Source organism: Stegostoma tigrinum, chromosome 38 (genome assembly GCF_030684315.1).
Source record: "Stegostoma tigrinum isolate sSteTig4 chromosome 38, sSteTig4.hap1, whole genome shotgun sequence".
Classification (NCBI taxonomy): Eukaryota; Metazoa; Chordata; class Chondrichthyes; order Orectolobiformes; family Stegostomatidae; genus Stegostoma; species Stegostoma tigrinum.
Genome location: NC_081391.1, coordinates 16,558,268 through 16,579,946, shown reverse-complemented (window position 1 = coordinate 16,579,946; position 21,679 = coordinate 16,558,268). Strand labels below are relative to the sequence as shown.

The window sequence follows — 21,679 nt, the reverse complement described above, 5'->3', positions numbered from 1 at the left end:
TGTGGTGAGTCCTGTGGAATTTCTGATCAATGGTAACCCCAAGGATGTTGTCACTGAGGGATTCAGTGATGGTAATGCCACAGAAATTCCTAACACCCTTCCTGAGGTGTGATCTGAACACAATATCTCTAGTCTGCTCTTGCAGCCTCCTCACATAGATGTTAAAATTGTAAGAGGTTTTGGTAGAGCTTCCACTGGCCAAGAAAACTGATTCAAGTTAATTAGCAAAAGAACTGGAGGTGAGATGTGGAGGAACTTGTTTTGTCACATGATGAGTTGGTATGATCTCAAACATTCCTGAAAGGGTGTCGGTTGCTAATTCAACTTTCAAAAGGGAATTTGGTAAAATATAGGAAATGGAAACAATTGTATAGCCATGGAGGATAGGAGCATTGAGAGTAAAATAACTTGGATAGCTCACAGAGCTGGCACAGCCTTGATGAACGTAACAGCCTCCCTTCTGTGGCACATCAAGCCATTATACCATCCAGAATTTGGCTTAATGGCAATGAATTCAGGAGGAAAGGTCAACTGATGACATTCTTACCGCCCAGGAAAAGACAGTACAATCATTCTTTTCGGTCAAGATGTCCCCATCGAATGGTCCAAAGATGCAACCACGCGGGATGGCAGGCAGTGTGCACCAGACACCGAGCCCACCCTGCAGCCTCTCTTTGATGGCAAGGCCCTCAGGTAAGGTCAACAATGCCCGTGAGGGAATGCGCTCTGGTACCAGCCGGTCAGACACAAATGTTGGTGTGCCATGTTGTGGGCAGGAATCTCGGAAGTAGAGCCGGCAGTCCTCGCAAACTGAAAGAGGAACAGAGCGCGCAGGTTAGTTGTAAAAGCAAAGACTCTCATGTCTGGTCAACTTCCTGAAACACTCTCGCAAAGCAGACATGGATTTCAATACACAGATTGCAATGGTTCAAGAAAGCACCTTTCTTTCTAGGGGCAATAGGGATGAGCTATAAATTCCAACCTCATCAGTAATACTACATCCCCATGAACTAATTAAAAACAAGTGGGAGAATTTGTATGGTCCTTCCTGTTATAATGCGATAGGTGTATTCTTGTGCGATGTCGTGCTATAGAAAATCACACAATAAAAATAACAGGGCTTATTGAAAAAATAGGGTTAGGGGCCGGCCAGCAAAAATATTACTCAAAATCGAAACAAATCTAGTAGCCTAACAAAAAGGATGGCACAACTTAAATCAATGTTAAATTCACGTCTAATAATGAAATAATACTGCAAATTTAATACTTTACCCTGAAAAAAATTTGAAGATGACTTGATGGGGGAGGAAGGTGGTTTTGAGGTTGCTGTGTTGTTAAGAGGGTCATCAGGATCATCATCATCATCTTCAGGTGCAGTTGTGGTTAATACAAAAAATAGTTAATCCAGAAGTGGATGGCTATGGTTCATTGTCTTCTCACTGTTTCTTGGAGGTTGGCTTAAAAAAGGCATGCAGTTTTTGCTGCTTTGCCATTCCTGTGCACATTATGACACTTAAAAGTGTTGGGGATGGAACTGTGTACTTACCAACACATGTACGCGAAAGTTTGCATTTTACAAAGAGCGTTCACCTATTTATCGAGCACGTTAAAGACAATTTCCATTGAGGAAACACACGCAAGAGCAGAAAGGACTGTACCGACAAGGGGCTTCAAGAAGTCCCCGAAGTGCAGTCATTGTTGCATTGTAAAAAAAAGTCACACCCATTGTCACAGGACTATTACCATACAGGAACAGGCCATTCAGATTGTTTCTGTACTGGCTCTCTGAATGAGCAAAACACCTAATGCCACTCCATGTAACCTTGCACATTCTTCTTCTCAGGTAGTAATTCAGATCCTTCCCAAATTCTTTCCTTTCTTCTTTCACCAAACATGGGCATCATTGGGAAGACCAGCCCATCTTTAACTGCCTGTGAACAAGGTGGCTTACTCAGCCATCTCAGAGGGTAGTTAAGAGTCAACCACATTGCTGTGGGTCTGGAGTCACATGCTGACCAGGCCAGGTAAGGATGGCAGATTTCCTTCCCTAAGGACATTAGTGAACTAGATGGGTTTTTACAACAATTGATGGTGGTTCTATAGTCACCATTATTGAGGCTAGCTTTACATTCTGGATCTATTATTTGAATTAAAATCCTACTAGTTGCCATCATGGACTTTGAATCTGTATCCTTACAGCATTAGACAGGGCCGCTGAATTATAATTCCAATGACTATCATTACATAAAAACATAGGAAATAGGTGCAAGAGTAGGTTCTTCAGCCCTTCAAGCCGGCACCACCATTCAATACAATCATGGCTGATCATGTTATCTCAGTATCCCATTCCCACCCTCTCTCCATACCCCTTGATCCCTTTAGCCACAAGGGCCACGTCCAGCTCCCTCTTGAATATATCTAATGGACTGGCCCCAACAGTTTTCTGTGGCAGAGAATTCCACTGGTTCACAAATCTGAGTGAAGAAATTCTTTTTCATTTCAGACCTGAAATGGGTTATCCCTTATTATTAGACTTTGACCCCTGGTTCTGGACTTCCCAATATCAGAAATGTTCTACCTGCATCTAGACTGTCCAGTCCCATCATTTCCCTAAAATCAAGCCACGTCCACTACTAACTCAGACAGTGCCTTCCAAATCCTAACCAAAATGTTCTCATGTTCTCACTTCTACATCAACCTTTAATCTGTGCTCTACTATTCTCAACCCTTCTAATGATGGGAAGTATGTCTCCCTCTCTACTTTGTCTAGACTTCTTAATCTTGAAGACTGATACCAAATTACATTTCAACCTTTTCTTCTCCAAAGAAAACAGTCCCAACTTCTCAAATCTACAAAGCTGGTGTGCTTCATTCTCAAAACTGTTCTTGTGAACCTTTCCTGTAGCCTCTCTTATGCTTTCCCATCCAATCTGGTGCCCAGACATTTCAACTGAGGACGTATAAGTATCTGATAAACATTGCAAGCTCCCACAGTCAATGAGCTGTGGTTATGACTCAATTACATTGAGGTGAGCCTGCAGTCACACAAAGACTTCCTTCTCAAGGAGAGGGGTCAGAAGAGGTTTAGATTAGATTGGATTACCTAGTGTGGAAACAGGCCCTTCGGCCCAACAAGTCCACACCACCTCTTGAAGCATCCCACCCAGACCCATTCCCCTATAAGCCACACACCACCAGGATGTTTCCTGGAATGGAGGATTTGAGTGAGAAGAAGAGCCTGGATAGGCTGGGACCTTTTTCCACTGCATTGCAGGAGGTTGAGAGGTAACCTTATAGAGATTTATAAAATCATTAGGGGCATAGATAGGGTGAATGGTAGTGTCTTTTCCCTAGGGAGGGAGATTTCAAGACTAGGAGGCATATTTTTAAGGTGAGAGCAGAAAGATTTTAAAAACACATGGGACTAATTTTTTACACAGCAAGTGGTTCATGTATGGCATGAACTTCCAGAGGAAGAGATGGATGCGGCTACAGTTACAATGTTTAGAAGACATTTGGATAAGTATCTGAACAGGAAGTGTCTGGATGGATATGGGCCAGCAGGTGGGACTATGGTTGGCAGGGACTGGTTGGACCAAAGGGTCTGCTTCCGTGCTGTAGGACTCTATGACTCTAAGTGAGCCAGATGGGCTTTTACAACAATCATTGATATTTATGTGAGAATGTAAAGAGTAGGCAGATGGTTTGAGATGTGAGCGCAGTGACAGGGTAGTCAATGTAGCAAGACACTGAAGAGTGGGGCTGTTGTGATTGCATGCAGGTTGGATGGTGCAGTGAGAGAGTGGAAGAATTTCACTAAGACTAGCTCTACGTTCCAGTTTTAAGTGCATTCAATTCCAGTGGCTGCCATAGTGGGATTTCAACCTGTGCCCCTGGATTATTATACCAGTGACATTACCACTGACCTCTCCCAATATGGGACCTTTAATATAGTAAAATATCTCAAGATGATTCACAAAGAGAATTACCCTAGTCAATGGGAAGTACGAGTATATGACCAAAAGCTTTGTCAAAACGTTAAGTTTTTAGAAAGGTCTTGAAAGCAACAATGAGGAAACCTTAAGGTTTAGTGCTGGACAGCTGAAGATATGGCTGTCAATCATGGAATTGCGGAAGTGGGCTATCCACAAGATCCGACGGCTGGAAAAATGATCATGAATTAAATATTCTCACCACAGACTTGCTGTTAAAAAAAGATTTGAATAAAAACTGGGTCACCTATCCGTTGCAGTGCAATACTGGCAACACTGCATCTATTCTTTCCCAACTTTGGTGGTATCTCCGGGACTTCATTATTCAGTCAGCACAGAGTCAACAACAGTCTCTGCTCTCAACAAGAACCACCACAACTCTGCAGAATGGATGTGGGGAGTTAACAAGATGTAATGGAAACTGGCAATGCAAGGTAGCAAATTATTATAAGAAAATAAAAATACCCAGTTCCATCTCGTTGAGCTCTGTAATCCTGACAATTACGTAATATAACCACACAATTAGTATCCAGATTTCGACTATTATTTCCTTATTCTTCTCACACACATTGATGACAAGTGCACTTTCGTTCGTAAAAGAAATTTAGCCTTTGCTGGACTACAATGCAGGAGCTTGGTGAAGCTAGCTTCCACAAGATAAAACACTCCTGCAGGTGCTGGAGATTTGAAATAAAATTAGAATGGGGAGAATATCAACAGGTCTGGCATCAAGAGAGAAACAGAAGTTAATGTTTCGAGTCCAGTATGACATTTTGCCCATCAATTGATGCAAAGTCCTATTGCACTGAACCATTAACTTTGTTTCTGGCTCCTTGTGGGAAGGACAAAACAGGGAAGGAAATAGATGCGGTTGCAGGAACAGCACCTCATATTTTGCTTGGGAACCCTGCAGCCCAATGACATCAATGTGGACTTCACCAGCTTCAAAATCTCCCCACACCCTGCTGTATCCCATAACTAGCCCAGCTCTTCCCCACCTCCCTAGATGTCCATCCTGTCTCCCACCCATCCACTCCTCCCACCTCAAGCCCCACCCCCATCTCCTACCTACTAATCTCATCCCGCCTCTTTGACCTGTCCATCTTCCCTGGAATGACCTATCCCCACCCTAACTCCCCACCTACACTCACCCTTACTGGCTCCATCCCCACCTCTTTGATCTGTCTGTCTCCTCTCCACCTATCTGCTCCTTTATCCATCTTCCATCCGCCTCCCCCTCTCTATTTATTTCAGAATCCCCTTCCCCTCCCCCATTTCCGAAGAAGGGTCCCAACACGAAATGTCAGCTTTCCTGCTCCTCTGATGCTGCTGGGCCTGTTGTGTTCATCCAGTTCTACACCTTGTTATCTAAAGAAATAGATGATGAATGCTAGGACCCTGGGGAGCACCGAGGATCACAGAGGCCTTGGTGTTCATGTCTAACAGTCCCTTAAGGCAGCAGGACAGGTAGATAAAGTCAAGAAAGCATATGGGATACTTGCCTTTATTAGCTGAGGCACAGAGCTTAACAGCAGGGAGGTGATGCAGGAACTGTGTACAATGTTGGTTAGCCCACAGCTAGAGTATTGCGTGCAGTTCTGGAATCCACATTATAGAAGGGATTCGATAGCCCTGGAGAGGGTGCAGAGGAGATCTATCAGGATGCTGCCTGGGCTGGAGAGTTTTAGCTATGAAGAAACATTGGATAGAGTGGGGTTATTTTCCTTGGAGCAGAGGAAACTGAGGGGAGACATGATTGAGATGTCCAACTTAAAGAGGGGCACAGACAAGGCAGACAGGAAGAAACTTTCCCCTTTGTGGAAGGATCGATGACAAGTGGAGCACAAAATTTAGAATAATGGTGGGAGGTTTAGAGGAGGGGTGAGGAAAAAAAACTTTCACTCAGATAGTGGTAGGAATTGGGAACTCATTGTCTATAAGGGTAGTACAGGCAGAAATCCTCATAGCATTTAAGCAGTATTTAACACATGCTTGCAATGCAAAGGTATATAAAGCTATGGACCAAGTGGTGGAAAATGGGATTAGAATATTTAAGTAATAGTAGGAAATGCCGATGCTGGAGAATCTGAGATAACAAGGTGTAGAGCTGAATGAACACAGCAGGCCAAGCAGCATCAGAGGAGTAGTTTCTTTTTCTGAGGAAGGGTCCAGACCCGAAACATCAGCTTTCTTGCTCCTCTGATGCTGCTTGGCCTGCTGTGTTCATCCAGCTCTATACCTTGTTATCTTAGAATAGTTAAGTTCTTTTTTTCCTGACTGGCATAGACTCAATGGGCCAAACGGTCTTTTTCTGTGCTGTAGACCTCTCTGACTCTATGAGTTGCTGGCCGATCTGCTGAGTTTCTCCAGAACTCTTATCTCTTATTCACTTAAATAAAGCTCAACTCTGTGAACATTCTGCAGTAAATTTGGGAAGGATAATTGAGGCTCTACTCTAATTTAGAAAGCTAACCATTGCCTTGGCTTTGCAAAATGAATAAGGCAGCTTCCACAGTCTAGGATTCTGATAGCAAACTCTGACATGGTTCAACCCACAGTGAGGTGGAGGTGGAGTGATGTGTGTACACGTCCCTCTGTGTGCATGTGTGGCTGGGGTGGGGTTGTGTCAGTTTGTCTCATGCGGAAATGACACTGACTTACAGAGCAGCTCATCCTCCAGCTGAGCACATGCCTCTTCAGCGACCTGCATCTCCCTGTAGTGCGTGTCCACTGGCTGAAACACAAGAGAACAGCGTGAGGACTGTTTAGGACATCAGCCATTAACTCACAGCGTAAGGATACAGCGATGTGAGAATGTAATGAGAAGGCGGATTGTTGGATTGTTTGAGATGCAAGCTCAGAGACAGAGGATTCAGTGTGGCAGAACACTGAAGAGTGGGACTACTGCAAATGCATTCAGTGGTACAGGGAGAGAGAGTGCAAGAATATTTTTAATTAGTTCGTTGTTTCCTCAATTTTTAATGGTCTCTCCATGTTCAAGTAACAGACTTAGCAGGTTTTGGGAAAACTAACCTGTTTTATCACGAAGATGCTGTCCAACTCCTATAGAATCAAATAAACATTACAACATCCATTGCAAGTCTACTTCCCTCTGAAGCCCACTGAATATTTTTGAAATTTTTCAGTACACTCACTTCTATTGCTCTCTTAGGCGGTGAGCTCCAGGCCATTCCCACTTGCTGCACAAGCATGTTCTTCATCTCATAAGATGGAGGAATATAACTGGATTGTTCAGCCCATCGAGTCTGCTCTGCCATTCAGTGAGATCAGGGCTGTTCTGACAATCCTTAACCCCACTCGTAGCCCTTGATTTCCTTACTGATTAAAAATCCGTTTATCTCAGCCTTGAATACATTTAATGCCAGCCTAGACAGCCCTCTGTCGTGTAGAATTCCACAGGCTCACAACTCTCTGATGGAAGAAATTCCTCCTCATCTATGTCTTAAATATGTAACCCCTTATTCTGAAATTATGCCCTCTGGTTCTCAACTCTCCCACATGGGGAAACAACCTTCCCACATCTATCCAATCAAGTCCTGTGAGAATCCTGTATGTTTCAATAAGGTCTCCTCTCATTCTCTTATAATTTAATGAGAACAGGGCCAATCTGTTCAACCTCTCCTCGTAAGTCAATCCATCCATAACTGGTATCATCCTAGTTTAGAAGAGTTAAGAGGCAATTTGATTATGATATATAAGATCTGTGGGGTCTAAGAAAGATGGATGTGTGTAAGAAGATGTTTGCTCTTGTGGGAGAATTGAGAACGAGTGGTTACTGTTTCAAAATAACAGGTCGTCCATTTAAGACAGAGTTAAGAACAGAATTTTATCCACAGAGGTTTATGAGTCTTTGGAACTCTCTGCCTCAAAAGGTGGCAGAACCAGAGCCTTTGAAGATGGAATAGGCTCAAGGGGCTGAATAGCTTTTTCCTATTCTGATGCTGCACAAGAGATACAGAGACATGTTCTTGTTGCAGAAGATCACTAATGCGAACATTCACCACTGACCAATGTTATTTTTCTTCTCACAGGCCATGAGTTTGAGCAGTTTTCTTCCTCAGACAGTGATGGAGGAGGGGAGTCACTGAACATTTTTAAGGTAGGAGTAGATAATTTCTCCCAGCAAGGGAGTCAAAGAGCATTCAGGTTAGGTGGGAAAGTCAGTCTGAGGCCAGAACTAAATAAGGTCTGATCTTATTCAGTGAAGGTGCAGGCTACAAGGGCCACAGAACTCAGAGCTACTCCTAATTTGTACCTTGGGTATGTTCAAAGTGTGAAGCAGTGGACATGTCATTTGGTACATGGCTGTACTATAATCACTGCAATGTTTAACTTTTAATTTTGTTCTTTCTTTTTATTTTATTCTTAGGATTCTGTACCTAGGCACCTGTACCTAAGATGGCACCTTGCATGGCGACATTATTCACTTTTCACCGTACTCCTGTACTTTTGTACTTGAGTAAAAGTCAAAGTCAAAAACACTTCTTAGACTTACTGAAACTGCAACAAGAGCCCAAGTTATGAGCAGCAGCCTGATGATCTTATGTGAGTTATTTAAATTTGCACAGGGCTATCAATCCTTTCTTGGCCTTAACCATTATCAGTGCAGATCCCAACTCTCCCGAAAGACCTTGTGCCCCCATAAAAGGATTACCTCCACCAAAGTGATCGAGCATTCAACACGCAATTTAAAAACTTTTTTAACTAAGAATATAAATTTGGTTGTTCAAATCTTCCAGCTCAGTTCTCCCAGTCAATTCGATCATGACTGATGATCTGAACTCCAGTTACCCACCTCCATCCCACGTTCCTTAATAATATGAATAATCCCAGACTTCAAAATGTTAATTGCCCTCTCCTATTCACAGCCTCAGGGAAGCAGATTTCAGATTTCTCTTTTCTGTGCTTTCCAATTTTACTCCTAAACTGTCTTTCGTCCAAAGCTCTGCTGCCCGGCTCTCAACTTGTACTGAGTCCCATTACCCCTTTCAGCCTGACCAACACTGGCTCCAGGTCAAAGGTCTTCGTTTCAGAATTCCCCTCTTTGCTTATTCTCTGGAGTTTAGAAGAATTAGAGTGATATTATTTAAAAGCACAAAATTCTGAAGGAATTTAATGGGGTAAACATTGAGAGATTGTTTCCACAGGCTGAGGAATCGAAAACAAGGGGGTTTGGTCTCAGGATAAAGGGCCAATCATTTAGAAATAAGGTACAGAGGAATGTCTTTACTCAAAGCGTTGAAAATCTACGGAATTGTCTATTCCAGACCCTTGTGGTGCTCCATCACTGAATAATTTTCAGGCTGGAATAGACAGATTGTATTTTCTGGAGTATCAAAGAATGAGAGGAATGAAATTCTCCACCACAGAGGGCTATGGAAGCTCAGTTTTTGAGTATATTTAAAATAGAGATTGATAGATTTCTGATTGCCAATGGTGTGCAGGGTTATGGAAATTGAATGAGTAAAAAGCATTGAAGTGTCCGATCAGCCATGAACGTATTGAATGTCAGGGCAGACTCGATGGACGGAATGGCCTATTCTGATTCCTAAGTTTCATAATGTCAAAATAATGCCCCATCCTTCACTGCTCGACCAAGGCATAAGTGGATCCACTCCTTTCGTGGCTGCTTTCTTCATGGTGATGGTGCTCTCAGTGATGTTAGACATGGAATTACAATGTACTGATCCAATGAAAGTGAAGGAACACACAGAAACAAGGGGCAAAAGAATGCAGCTAGCACACCAAGATTGTCGCTCACTAAGGACATACCAAACCCATGACCTCTACCTCCTAGAAAGACAAGGGTAGCAAATATGTGAGAACACTACTTCCTGCAAGCTCTCTCCCAAACTAACACTGTCCTAACTTGGAAGTATATCATTTGTTCCTTGACTATCACTGGGTCAAAATCCTGAATTTAGAATTAGAATTAGATTTATTGTCACAGTACGCAAGTACAGGGATACAGGAGTACAGCGAAGAGTGTACAGAGATGGAGATTAATTATCTATGTTGCATCATGCTTAACGCATCCCTGGCTCTACATTACCTTATACAAACGAATCTCTACCTCCATTATCCAGCCATGCGCGCATCAGGTGTTTTGTAGACTTCCTGTAATGCTGCATAAACTCTACATTACACATGATACTGACACCTAACTGTGTGATATTGTTGTCTCAATGCTTGCTTATCTCCCAATGCCCTTCCAAATCTGCAAGGGCTCACTGGAGCTGGACCCTCAGCCCCTATACATGATGAAAGGTCTGTGATTAATGCATATAGAAGATATTTTGAGAGTTTAGAATTTAACCAACACCCACATGCAACTATTTTAAAACCCCTAAAAATAACCTAGGTTGGACAGTTCTTGCAAAACAGTGACCTAATCCAGTATATATCTGAGAACAAGGTCTCCCATGTAATGTTAATGGAAAGTTATTTACCCTATGGCAGTTTGTAAAAGGTGTAGTAAACATTATTCAAAGCCAAGAAAATCTAAGCTCTCATTTCCAGAGCCATTTCAGGTCCAAAGATACCTAGGTATAAAATCTCAGGCATAAATTAGAAAAATAAAGAAATGAAGGTAAAAGTTCAGCATTACAGTCTTTCTAAAGCAGGGAGTCCACGCTGGGCTTCACTTTGAGGTCAGGAGTCCATGCTGGGCTTCCCCAAGCTGACAATGGATACCCATCCCATGCATTACACTAGTTTAAGAGGGTAGCTCACAATCACCTTCTCAAGGGCAATCAGGAATAGGAAATAAATGATGGTCCAGATAATGACATAATATCGCACGAAAGACTTCTCAAAAAACATCTCTGTGTTAGGATTTTGTGTGATTGGGAGATGGTGGTTCCCCTGATGCATTTGCCTTTATCAATGTAAGATATCGGGGCTGGAGGGCACAATCAAAGTGAACCTGGTAAATTGTTGCTATGCACTTGGGAAATTTTACACAAAACAGGCCTGATGTGCTTGTTCCGACAGGAGTGTTGACTACAGAGTCAGGAGGGGCCTGCCCAGGCCCTGTTTCGAAAACCTGGTGTTGAGTGGTTGCTAATCCCTAATCCCCAGCCTATTACTGGCATAGACACTGGAAGAACACAATATAAAGTAGTTTGTGGAAAACAAGAATTGGCCCAAGGGCTCAACTCAGGACCCAGACTGACAGGACTTCATAGCATGACACTGCATGGAATGAGGCCATTCAAACCATCATATGTTTGCCAGCCCTTTGAAAGAGCCATCCAATTAGCCCCACAGTCCTGCAAATGTCACCATTCAACAATTATTAAATTACTTTTTAAAAGTTTCTACGGAATCTGCTTCTGATACCCTTTCACTGACAGCACATCCAAAGTAAAACTCCTCCCCATCTTAGCAAAGGATATTTTGTTGCGTTCAGTACATTTGCAATGTCCAATTACCAATGCTTCATTTCATGGATTCTTCATAAAGGTTGCAAGTCATGAAACCACAGAATAGAATTTGATATACTCCTACCCTGCCCCATTTGACTGTGGTTGTGCCGGAGAAAAATCAACACAGGATGCGCACGTCAAATGCATTTAAAGGGAGTGTTCTGAGACTTTGAAGTCACGACAATAACAGCAGCAGCCATAGGGAACTTACTTTTGCAGAGAATGGGTCCAAATTCTCCTGACCACTGGACAAGAATAGCTGCTATATTTGCTTTCTGCAAGGGGCCTACATCTCAAACCAGATGACTATGTGCCACATACAATGCTGTCAAATTGAATTAGAGATTCTGCATACTGAGAAAATCTCCTGTGCCAAAGGATCTTTCTATCGGTCATCCCACATTATACCTTGTTGGTCTATAAATTTCTGTTCTTTCCAACCAACATGTAATTTCAAACTCATACTCTATACCATCGCATGTGACAGCTAACCCCCTCTCTCCATTATCTGCAGAAATGGAGATGCATTATCTGTGTTGCCATATGCTTAACATATCTCTGGCTCTACATTACCTTAGACAAAACGCATCTCTACCTTTGTTATCAAGCCATCCATGCATGAAGCGTTCTGTAGACTTTCTGTAATGTTGCGTAAACTCTATATTACACATATTACAGACACTTAACTGTGTGGCATTGTCAGTTATGAAACATTAGCTTGCTCATCTCCCAATGTCCTTCCAAATCTGCAAGGGTTCACTGGAGCTGGACCCTCTGTGCATGATGAAAGGTATGTGATGAATACATTTTGAGAGTCTGGAATTCAACCAACACCCATATGCAACTATTTTAAAACCCCTAAAGATAACCTAGATTGGACCATTCTTACAGAATGGTGACCTAGTCCAGTATATATCAGGGTAGTTTACAAGAAGTGTAGTTAACATTATTACAAGCTGAGAAAAACTAAGCTCTCAATTTCTTAAATATTCATGTAATATTTCAGGCCAGATTTCATTATGTGATCAATGTGGTCAGGTAGTATCATCCACTGGGATGGATGGGCCTTCTAAATTTTCCTGCCACCACACACCAACATGGCTCCTATTCGTTAGAAGTATGAGATCAGGTCACAGGCACAAGAAGCAATCTAAATTCTTGACTCAGAGTGTGGTAGGGGTGTGGAATGCATTGCCGGAGAGGGTAGTGGAGTTGGCCTCATTAGGGGCATTTAAGTGGGTATTAGATAGGCAAATGGATAATAGTATAAGGTAGGGGTGGAAGTTAGATAGACCTTAGGTTTAGGGTAAAAGTCAGCACAACATCGTGGGCCGAAGGGCCTGTACTGTGCTGCAGAGTTCTATGTTCTATGTTCACAAGGACCTCCAACATAGGTGCACTCAGCAGCTTCTGAAACCTTAAGTCAATGTGTTGGCATAGCAACTGTAAAGCACAGCACTTCCAAGTGGCTTAACATCTTAGAGGGAACAGTGGCTGGGATCATAACATTTGTTCATTTCTTGATGACATGCCCTCTAGATCAACAATACTTTCTATATGATGCAATGCACAGTTCTTTTCAAAGGCTTTGCACCTAGCAGGTGCCTCTGATACAAACCTTTATCAACTGAGAGTTAACTGGTCGGAGAGGCCTTGACAATTGCTGAATAAACGCTGTGAAACCTTCTGTCTTGCATGCATCAGGACAGATGCAAGAATGGCAAAATTTCAAAGAAAGGGACATTATATTGCACTGACAAAGAAAGTTCGTTGGTTGGTAAGTCAAATCTGAAAGGTCAAGGTGTTGGCATGGAGTGGGGAGGAAAGTGGGGAAAACAGAGGAGGGAGGGGGCAGGAGACAGAGAGAAAGGGGTAGGCAACGAGAGAGAGAGGTGAGAGGGCAGTGATAGAAGACAGGCGGGGGAAATAGGGAGGGGATAGGAAAGAAAGAGGGAAGGCAATGACACCACCGTTATTGTGTTGGATCTGACACAACGATGAGACAGAGTACATAGAAGGGGTTAGAGAGCTCTGATGTATCTATGTAAGGAATGATCTGCCCATGGAGCACACAAAACAGTACTTTTCACTGTTATCTCGGTACATGTGACAAAAACAAAGCAAGTCAAATCAAAAGAGACAGGGAAGAAAGAGGGTACAGGAGAGGGAAAGGGTCTGAAGCAAGTGAAAGGCAAAAGGGAGGAATGGGAGAGAGGGCAGAGGAGGGGACTTGAAGGGATGGAGGAGACTGGAGGGGGAAGAGGGAAGAGGAGAGAGGGAAGAGGAAAGAGAGGAGGGGTGAACAAGATCTATAGTTCAAATCTCAGCTGAACCTTTCCGATTGCTGCTTTCATTTGCCAATTTCTGGGCAATTTATCAAATCTTTAATAAACCAAGGTTATGATCACAGAAACAGAAAAGTCTCATAATTAAATACGTTTAATTCAGAATAAATCTATATATTTTATTTTCATTTTACATCCCAGTCTCTCACTGAATTAGAGAGAAGTGTAACCTGTCCTCTTTTTACGGTTTTCTCACATCTTCCTGCCCCCTCCCCAACAAGAATCGATTATTCACAAACGGAGCCGGTTCCAAGACCTAAAAAACGCTACAAGTCGCGGCCCAGCATTCGATTTTATATTTATAATCGTCTGTAAACACCCCAAATCTTTCCAATATCGACAATCAAAACAAATCGATTATTTCTCCCATGACGGTGGGCGGGAGTTGCGTCGATAGTCTGTGAAAATCGGTCCGATTCCGGACCCCAACAACTGCCCCATATCGGTGGAGTATCGATTAGTTAAACGATTCCGATTAATCGGATCCTTGCCATGACCAGGTTTTGATAATCGCTAATAATCGGGAAGCGAACCGATTCTAATCGGACTGGTATTGGCGGTTATATTACCTGATAAATCGTAAGGAGGGGCAGATCGAGAATCGTTGGCCTCTGGGTTTAAACTGTCTCCGATTTAAATAATTTTTATTTTTCTGTCTCGTTTATCGGATTTTTTTCTCCACAAGTCGATACCCGTCCCGCCCTCCCATGTTTCGTCGCTTCCATTGGCTGCTTTAATTCGATTGACGCAGCTATCCCCCAATAGGTTACGATCCTGCTCACCTTCCGCTGATTGGCATATTGTTGACCAATCGTAGTGCTGATTCCTCCCGGTCGCCACCGCCGATTGGGCCGGGCAGCCGCCAATCGGAGGGGGCGGGACCACCGGTAGGCGTGGGGAAATCGATTGGGGACACCGGAAGTTTGAATCAAACCATGTCTCCATTTTCCCACCCACTCTCAGCCTTGGCAACAATAGGTCGGAAGAATGGACTTTCCCTCCACTGTCAATGAAAGGTTCCACTCTCTCACCTCCATTGCACAGCAGGATCCAACTGCATGCCCCTCCCCCCCACTCATCAACCCCTTCTCCCCACCCTCTTCCCTGCTCCGAAGTCCGCAGAGTGATGGAATGCTCTCCAATTGCCTGGATGAGTGCAGCTGCAACAACACTCAAGACATTTGATACTGTCCCGGACAAAACAGCCCATGTAATTGGCACCACAGGGCAGCACGGTGGCTCAGTGGTTAGCCCTGCTGCCTCACAGCTCCAGGGACCCGGGTTCAATTCCACCATCAGGCGACTGTCTGTGTGGAGTTTTCACATTCTCCCCGTGTCTGTGTGGGTTTCCTCCGGGTGTTCTGGTTTCCGCCCACAGTCCAAAGATGGCCAGGGTAGGTGGGTTGGCCATGCAAAATTGCCCTTAGTTCCCAGGGATGTTTAGGTTAGGTGGGAAATGTAGGGGAATGGTTCTGGGTGGGATGCTGTTCAGAGGGGCGGTGTGGGCTTGTCCTGTTTCCACGCTGCAGGATTCCATGATTCTATGACATATTTGCTCCCTCCATCATCGATGCCCAGTGGCAGCAGCATATACCATCGAGAAGATGCCCTTCTGAAATTCACCAAGGGTCTTTAGACAGCACCTTCCAAACCTACAGCCACTATCGTCTAGAAGGTCAATGGCAGCAGATATGTGTGAACACTATCACCTGTAAGTTCCCCTTCAAACCACTCACCACCTTGACATGGAAATATAACACTGTTCCTGAGCTGTTGCTGGGTCAAAATCCTGGAATGCCCTCCTAAATGGCACTGAAGGACTGTCTATAGCAGATGGATTGCACTGCTTCAAGATTGTAACTCAGCACTAGCTTCTCAAGAGCAACTAGGGGTAAGCAATAAATGCATTTTAAAAAATGAAAGACCTGCCCTCCACGTGTCCAAGCTTCTTGCCCTGCTTTTTAACCGTAAGAACACCAAAATGTTCCAGCCCTCCAGTGTTGGCGTGGTGTGTCCGGGAGCTGAACATCAATTTCTGCAGGATACTACTGTGCACAAATCCTGTAGAAATATCACTGGGACAATCGAAAAGGATTATGCCATAATTTTATCTGAACACTTATCATCACATAATATATAAAAAAAACCCTGAAAATAGGCTGCTTGGATGACAGCCAAGCATTATCCAATTAACTGGTGAATCTCATTGCTGTCCACTTCATGTCAGAAGGCAGTGTGACACAAGGACAGATGTAACACAAAGAACTGTGAATGCTAGAGATGTGTAACAAAAACGGAAATTTCTGGTGAAACTCAGTAGATCTGGCAGCAGGTGTGGGAAGAAAGTCAGTTGTGATGACGAGTCAGCAGAACTCAAATTATTAACACTGCCTTCTTTCTACAGATGCTGCCAGACCTGCAATTTCTGTTTTTGACGAGGATGGATTTGTCGGTTGGAGCATGGCGCGAGTCATGTGATGAAACTTCTGGGAATAGATTTAATCATAGTTGGCACCCCTATCCCTGCCTCAGCAGTGCAATTTTCTCCCTCAACCCAACAATTATTTTGAATTAACCTATTCAGATGTGTTATTGACTCCTCTGGAGCAGTTGGGATTTGAACCCAGGTGCTCCAGCGCACAGGTGAGGACATTGCAACTGAACCACAAGAGCCCTTTAAAACCCTATATACTATATTTCTCACCAACTTTAAGACATTAAAATCTTTGGCAAAACTTTTGGACATCTATTCTGATAGCTCCTATTGTGATTCAGTGCCAAATTTCATTTGATCCTACTACTGTGAAATCTGTGTTTTTCTTCATTAAAACGGTTTTTAATTGAAAGACTGGCATTTATAAAGTACTTTTCACAATTCCTGAGTTATGAAAGGGCTGACCTCCAATGAAGTGTTGGTAGCACCCATGATAGATGTGTGTTCAGGACAGTTTTGCCCACAGACAATCTGTTGATTGGTTTTTCAATCAAAGACTGTTTGGCATTCTGTTGACCATTCCACTTTTGTCTGTTTTTGTCACAAATGTGTGAGCAGTGCAGCGATTGTGTTCAAGTTAGGCACAAATTTCCTAAAAAAACCCACATATTCCTAAAGTCCATGATTTCCCTTTGAGTTTAGGAATGGAGAATTCTATCAGCGCCTTCACTTCTGCTCTCTTAGCAACACTTGCCTTTGTTCTATGATATGTTGTAGATAAGTTACTCTTGCATTTGCAACTTCACTTTTACTTAGATTTATTACTAAGCCAGCTAATTGCAATGCTTACACGTGTCCTCTAATTGTTTTACACGTTCTTCCTATGCACTACTGTAAATTACAACATTAGTAAGTTAGGTACTTCAGCTACAACCTGATTCGTAAGTTTTTGAAATATAACTAGGACATTTTTAAACCTACAGGGCATGACTGGACATTGATATAAGCCATTTGGTATGACAAAGTCAGATCTCCTTAGTCCTTGATGTTAACACCGTTGCCAGTACCTCTTCAATAGATCAATTTTAGAAAGAAATGAGGTACTTCTAGCTGTGTCAATACAATCATCTAATGAAGAAATTGGGTCTTGCTTTAATTTTGGATGATAATCCTGAACAATCTACTAACACTCAACTGAATGATTCTTCAAGAACAGGTATGTGTACTAAAGAAGCTGGTTTAAACTCCACTTTCTCTCCACAGAAGACTGCCAGACCTACTGAGTTTCTCCTGAAATTTCTGTTTTTGTTTCAAATTTCCAGCAGTTCTTTGTTTTAATTTTGTTGAATCTTAAAGTCAGAAGTCACATGACACCAGGTTATAGTCCAACAGGTTTGATTTCAATTAAATCTGTTGGACTATAACCTGATGTTGTTTGAATTCTGACCTTGTCCAGCCCAGTCCAACATCTGCACCTCCATATCATGTTTAATCATATGTTGAGGCTTTTGGGGGAAATGGTAAATGTTGCAGAATTGCCCTACTTCTTATGAAGTCTGGGCCAGATAAAATGCTGACTTTATCGATGGTCGAGTTTTTCTGCATTAGGAATCTCATGAACTACTCACAATATCTTACAATACCTGAGTGGTACCACTACCCAATGGACAATCTTGCATTCTTTGTCCACAGGCCTGTGAGGATGTTTCCACTTCCCCGTGAGCACTCTTTTTTTAATGTAATAGCACTCCAGAACTCTTTCAGCCTCAGCTTAAGTACAAATAGCCTCAGCTAACTTATTTAACGCAGGATTTACTTTCCGAGCCTTAATTAACAAAGTCATGCCAAATACTTCCTTTGTATTACCCATATGCAAACTATTAGAAAATGTTAAATTTAACATGTCAGCTTTGATGTGATTAGAAGATAGTCATCACAAATCTACATGAAGGACAAAGATTTTCAGTTAGTTGAGCGGATTGATGGCTCACCCGTAAAAGAACCATTCAACTTTTCATTCTTCCGTGACAAACGGAATGAAAATGGGGCGGTTTCTACAATGCGCAAGCAACCAATCAGCCAGATTACTATCTCTTCATTAAAAATGTTGCGTTGATTTAAACTTCAAAGTTCCTTTTCATTTACAAGTTGCAAGTTGTAAGTATCATTGAATAGCTGACTACTTCATAACTTGTACATTGATGCAGTGGTGCATTCCTACAATGATAATCATAGAGTCACACAGAATGGAAACAGACCCTTCAGTCCAACCAGTCCATGCCTTCCATAATGCCAAACTAAACTAGTTCCACCGGCCTGTTCCTGGCACGTATCCCTTCAAACCTTTTCTATTCGTGTACTTATCTGAAGGTCTTTTCAACATTGTAATTTTATCCACATCCTCCATTTCCTCAAGAAATTCATTCCTCTGTGTAAAAAATTTGCCTCTCATGCCTTTTTTGAATCTCTCTCTCTCTCTCTCACCTTAAAAATGTGTCCTCTAGTCTTGAAATCCCCCACCCTAGGGAAAAGACAACTAACATTAACCAGGGTGGTTAAGTAGGCATTTAGCACGCCTGCCTTCATTGCTCAGTCCTTTGAGTAAAGGAGTTGGGATGTCATGTTGAGGTTGTACAGGACGTTGGTGAGGCCTTTTCTGGTGTACTGTGTCCAGTCCAGATCACCCTGCCATAGGAAGGATTTTATTAAGCTGGAGAGGGTTCAGAAAAGATTTACCAGGATGTTGCAAGGAATGGGGGTTTTGAGATATAAAATAGACTGGAAAGGCTGGGACTTTTTTCACTGGAGCATAGGAGGTTGAGGGGTGGCCTGACTGAGATTTATAAAATTATGAGGGGTACAGATGAGGTGAATAGCAAGGGTCTTTTCCTAAGGGTGGGGAATTTCAAGACCAGGGAGTGTATTTTTAAGGTGGGAGAAGAAAGATTTAAAAAGGAACGACGGGCAACCGTTTTACACAGAGAGTGGTTCTTGCCTGGAATGAACTGCCGGAGAAAGTAGTAGATACAGGGGTGTACAGGCATTGCCATCTAGGGTGGGGGATTTCAAGACTAGGGGACATATTTTTAAGGTGAGAGGAGAGAGATTTAAAAAAGACATGGGGGCCAATTTTTTACACAGAGGGCCAATGAACTCTCTGGGAAAGTGGTGGATGTGGGTACAATTAGAACATTTAAAAGACATTGGGTAAGTTTATGAATAGGAAAGGTTTGGAAGGATATGGGCCATGCACAGGCAGGTGGGACTAGTTTGGTTTGGGAGCATGGGCAATGTGAACTGGTTAGACCAAAGACACTGTATCGGTGCTGTATGACTCTATAAGATCCTTAAGTAACATTTCAATTACTCTCACGTCTGCCTGTGGAAATGGTTTTTTTGTTCAGCTATTGGGTGATATTTACGCAAGATGGAAAAATACCTGGAACTTATCCTTGTAATGGTTCTGCCTTTTTAACCTTCACACACAGATCCTGTCTTTCATTTGCTGCTTGCAAATTTGCCCTTTCACTGTCTTTAAAGGTGTTTATTCCTTCTTTGGCAGGATTTTCAGTGAAAGGTGAGTGGATAGCAGCAGCTAGCTCTTACCCGAGACTTTCCGGTGCCTCCACACAAGAAAGATTTTCTGACGCTTTGTCTTTGTAGGCTTGGTGGTTCTTTGCACTGTTGCACACAAGCTGTGGTAAACTGGCCAGGAGACAGTCAGAATGCAGTTGTCAAGCAATTTTCCTTCAGTACAGAACCCACAGTGTTGGATTCTGCCCTCACGAGACCAGGAAAAACACATCATTGTCTAAAACTTACAACGTGCTGCAGTAAACACGATGTTTATAGCCAACTCTTTACACGGTCATCTTGGCTTAAAACTGTATCTTCCGTTCATTTTAGTCCACAGTCTAAACACAAAGCAAAGGAAAAAAGGATGTCAGGTGTTGACTGCAGCATCAAGGGTGAGCCTGGTCACTGTGGCCACCAAACACTGACCACCAACCTGCCAAGATTGAGCAGACCATGATGATGCCCCAAGATTCCCAGGTTAAAGCAAATCACATGCAGGTCTCTACCAGGGTAAGCTTGTGACCATGAGTAGATATCATCCTTGAATCAAGTGAAGATGAATGTTTGCCATTGATCTCCAGAGACTGGGAAAAATCACTGAAAACAGCAAGAAAATACAAAGCAAAAAAAGAAGTCCAATCAGCCCATAAAGCATGACCCAAGGGGAGATGATGGCATTGTGGTATTATTACTGGACCGTTAATGGAGAAACTCAGCAGGTCTGGCAGCATCTGTTGAGATAATGTTCTGGGAACCTCGGTTCAAATCCTGCCACTGCAGATAGTGGATTCAATTTTAAAAATCTGCATTTAAGAGTCCAATGATGCCCATGAAACCATTGTCGATTGCTGGGAGAAAGACCCATCTAGTTCACTAATTTCCTTTATTGGAGGAAACTGCCATCCTTACCCGTTCTGGCCTGCACATGATTCCGGACCCATAGCAATGTGGTTGACTCTTAATTGTGATAAATATTGGCCTGGCCACTGATGTCAACATCTGTGAATGAATTTAAAAAAGCCTGGCAGCATCTGATGAGAGAAAACCAGAGTTAATGTTTCGAGTCCAATGAACCTTCATCGCTGGAGTCAAAATGTTAACTCTTCTCTCCACAGATGCTGCTAGACCTGCTGAGTTTCTCCAGCACTCTCTGCATTTGTTTCATGTTTCCAGCATCTGCAGTTCTTTGTGTTTATTTTTATGCTTCAACTTAATTGTGTGGGTGAATTTTCTTTCATACGTTTCATTGGCCCCCAACTTTAGGGAATATTCACTATCGTCTCCCCTTTGCCCCTCCAGAGGAAAAAAAAATCTACTGTTAAGCATCTCTGTAACTCTCGGTCTCACTTTCACCAAAAACTAGGTGAGCGAGTTCTGAGGAAGGGTCACCAGACTCAAAACATTAACTCTGCTTTCTCTCCATAGATGCTGCCACACCCGCTGAGCTTCTTCAACAATTTTTGTGTTGGAGAAAATAAACTGTAGCTTCACTTAATGACCTCTAGTAGTCAGATACTGTCCCTGTTCACATTTCATTGAGGGAGTTAAGCGAAGGTTAAAACCTAGATAGAGTCTGAATTATATATAGCATAAGGAAAGAGCTGGTATGACGGGCTAAATGGCCTTTTGAGCCATGTCACTTTTGGCAATCTAATCAAGTTGACTTTCTGTTGGGAGGTGAATTTACCCCACCCATGAGACAGCACTGTTGTCACTAATGGGAGCCAAAGGAATACCAAGAACAGTCTGAATAAAATTGTATTTTATTTCTCTCTTTACAATCTTACCCACCAGCTACCTCCTCAGTGGTGGACATTGATTGCCAGGACCATGCCAACAGCTTTCCCCCCAAGTGACCCCTTCAAAATTGAATGCCAAATGGTG

The 21,679-nt window shown here is 42.8% G+C and overlaps 1 protein-coding gene across 1 annotated transcript in view; it reads right to left on the bottom strand.

Moving 5' to 3' along the window:
* LOC125447257 (E3 SUMO-protein ligase ZBED1-like) overlaps positions 1-21,679 on the bottom strand; it is a 31,658-nt gene that overhangs the window by 9,651 nt on the left and 328 nt on the right. The window contains exons 2-4 of the mRNA XM_048521542.2: positions 19,826-19,924; positions 6,654-6,726; positions 548-810 (exon numbers count right to left, since the gene is read on the bottom strand). Coding sequence (XP_048377499.2) covers positions 548-810; positions 6,654-6,726; positions 19,826-19,924 — 435 coding nt within the window. The remainder of the gene's footprint in view (positions 1-547; positions 811-6,653; positions 6,727-19,825; positions 19,925-21,679) is intronic.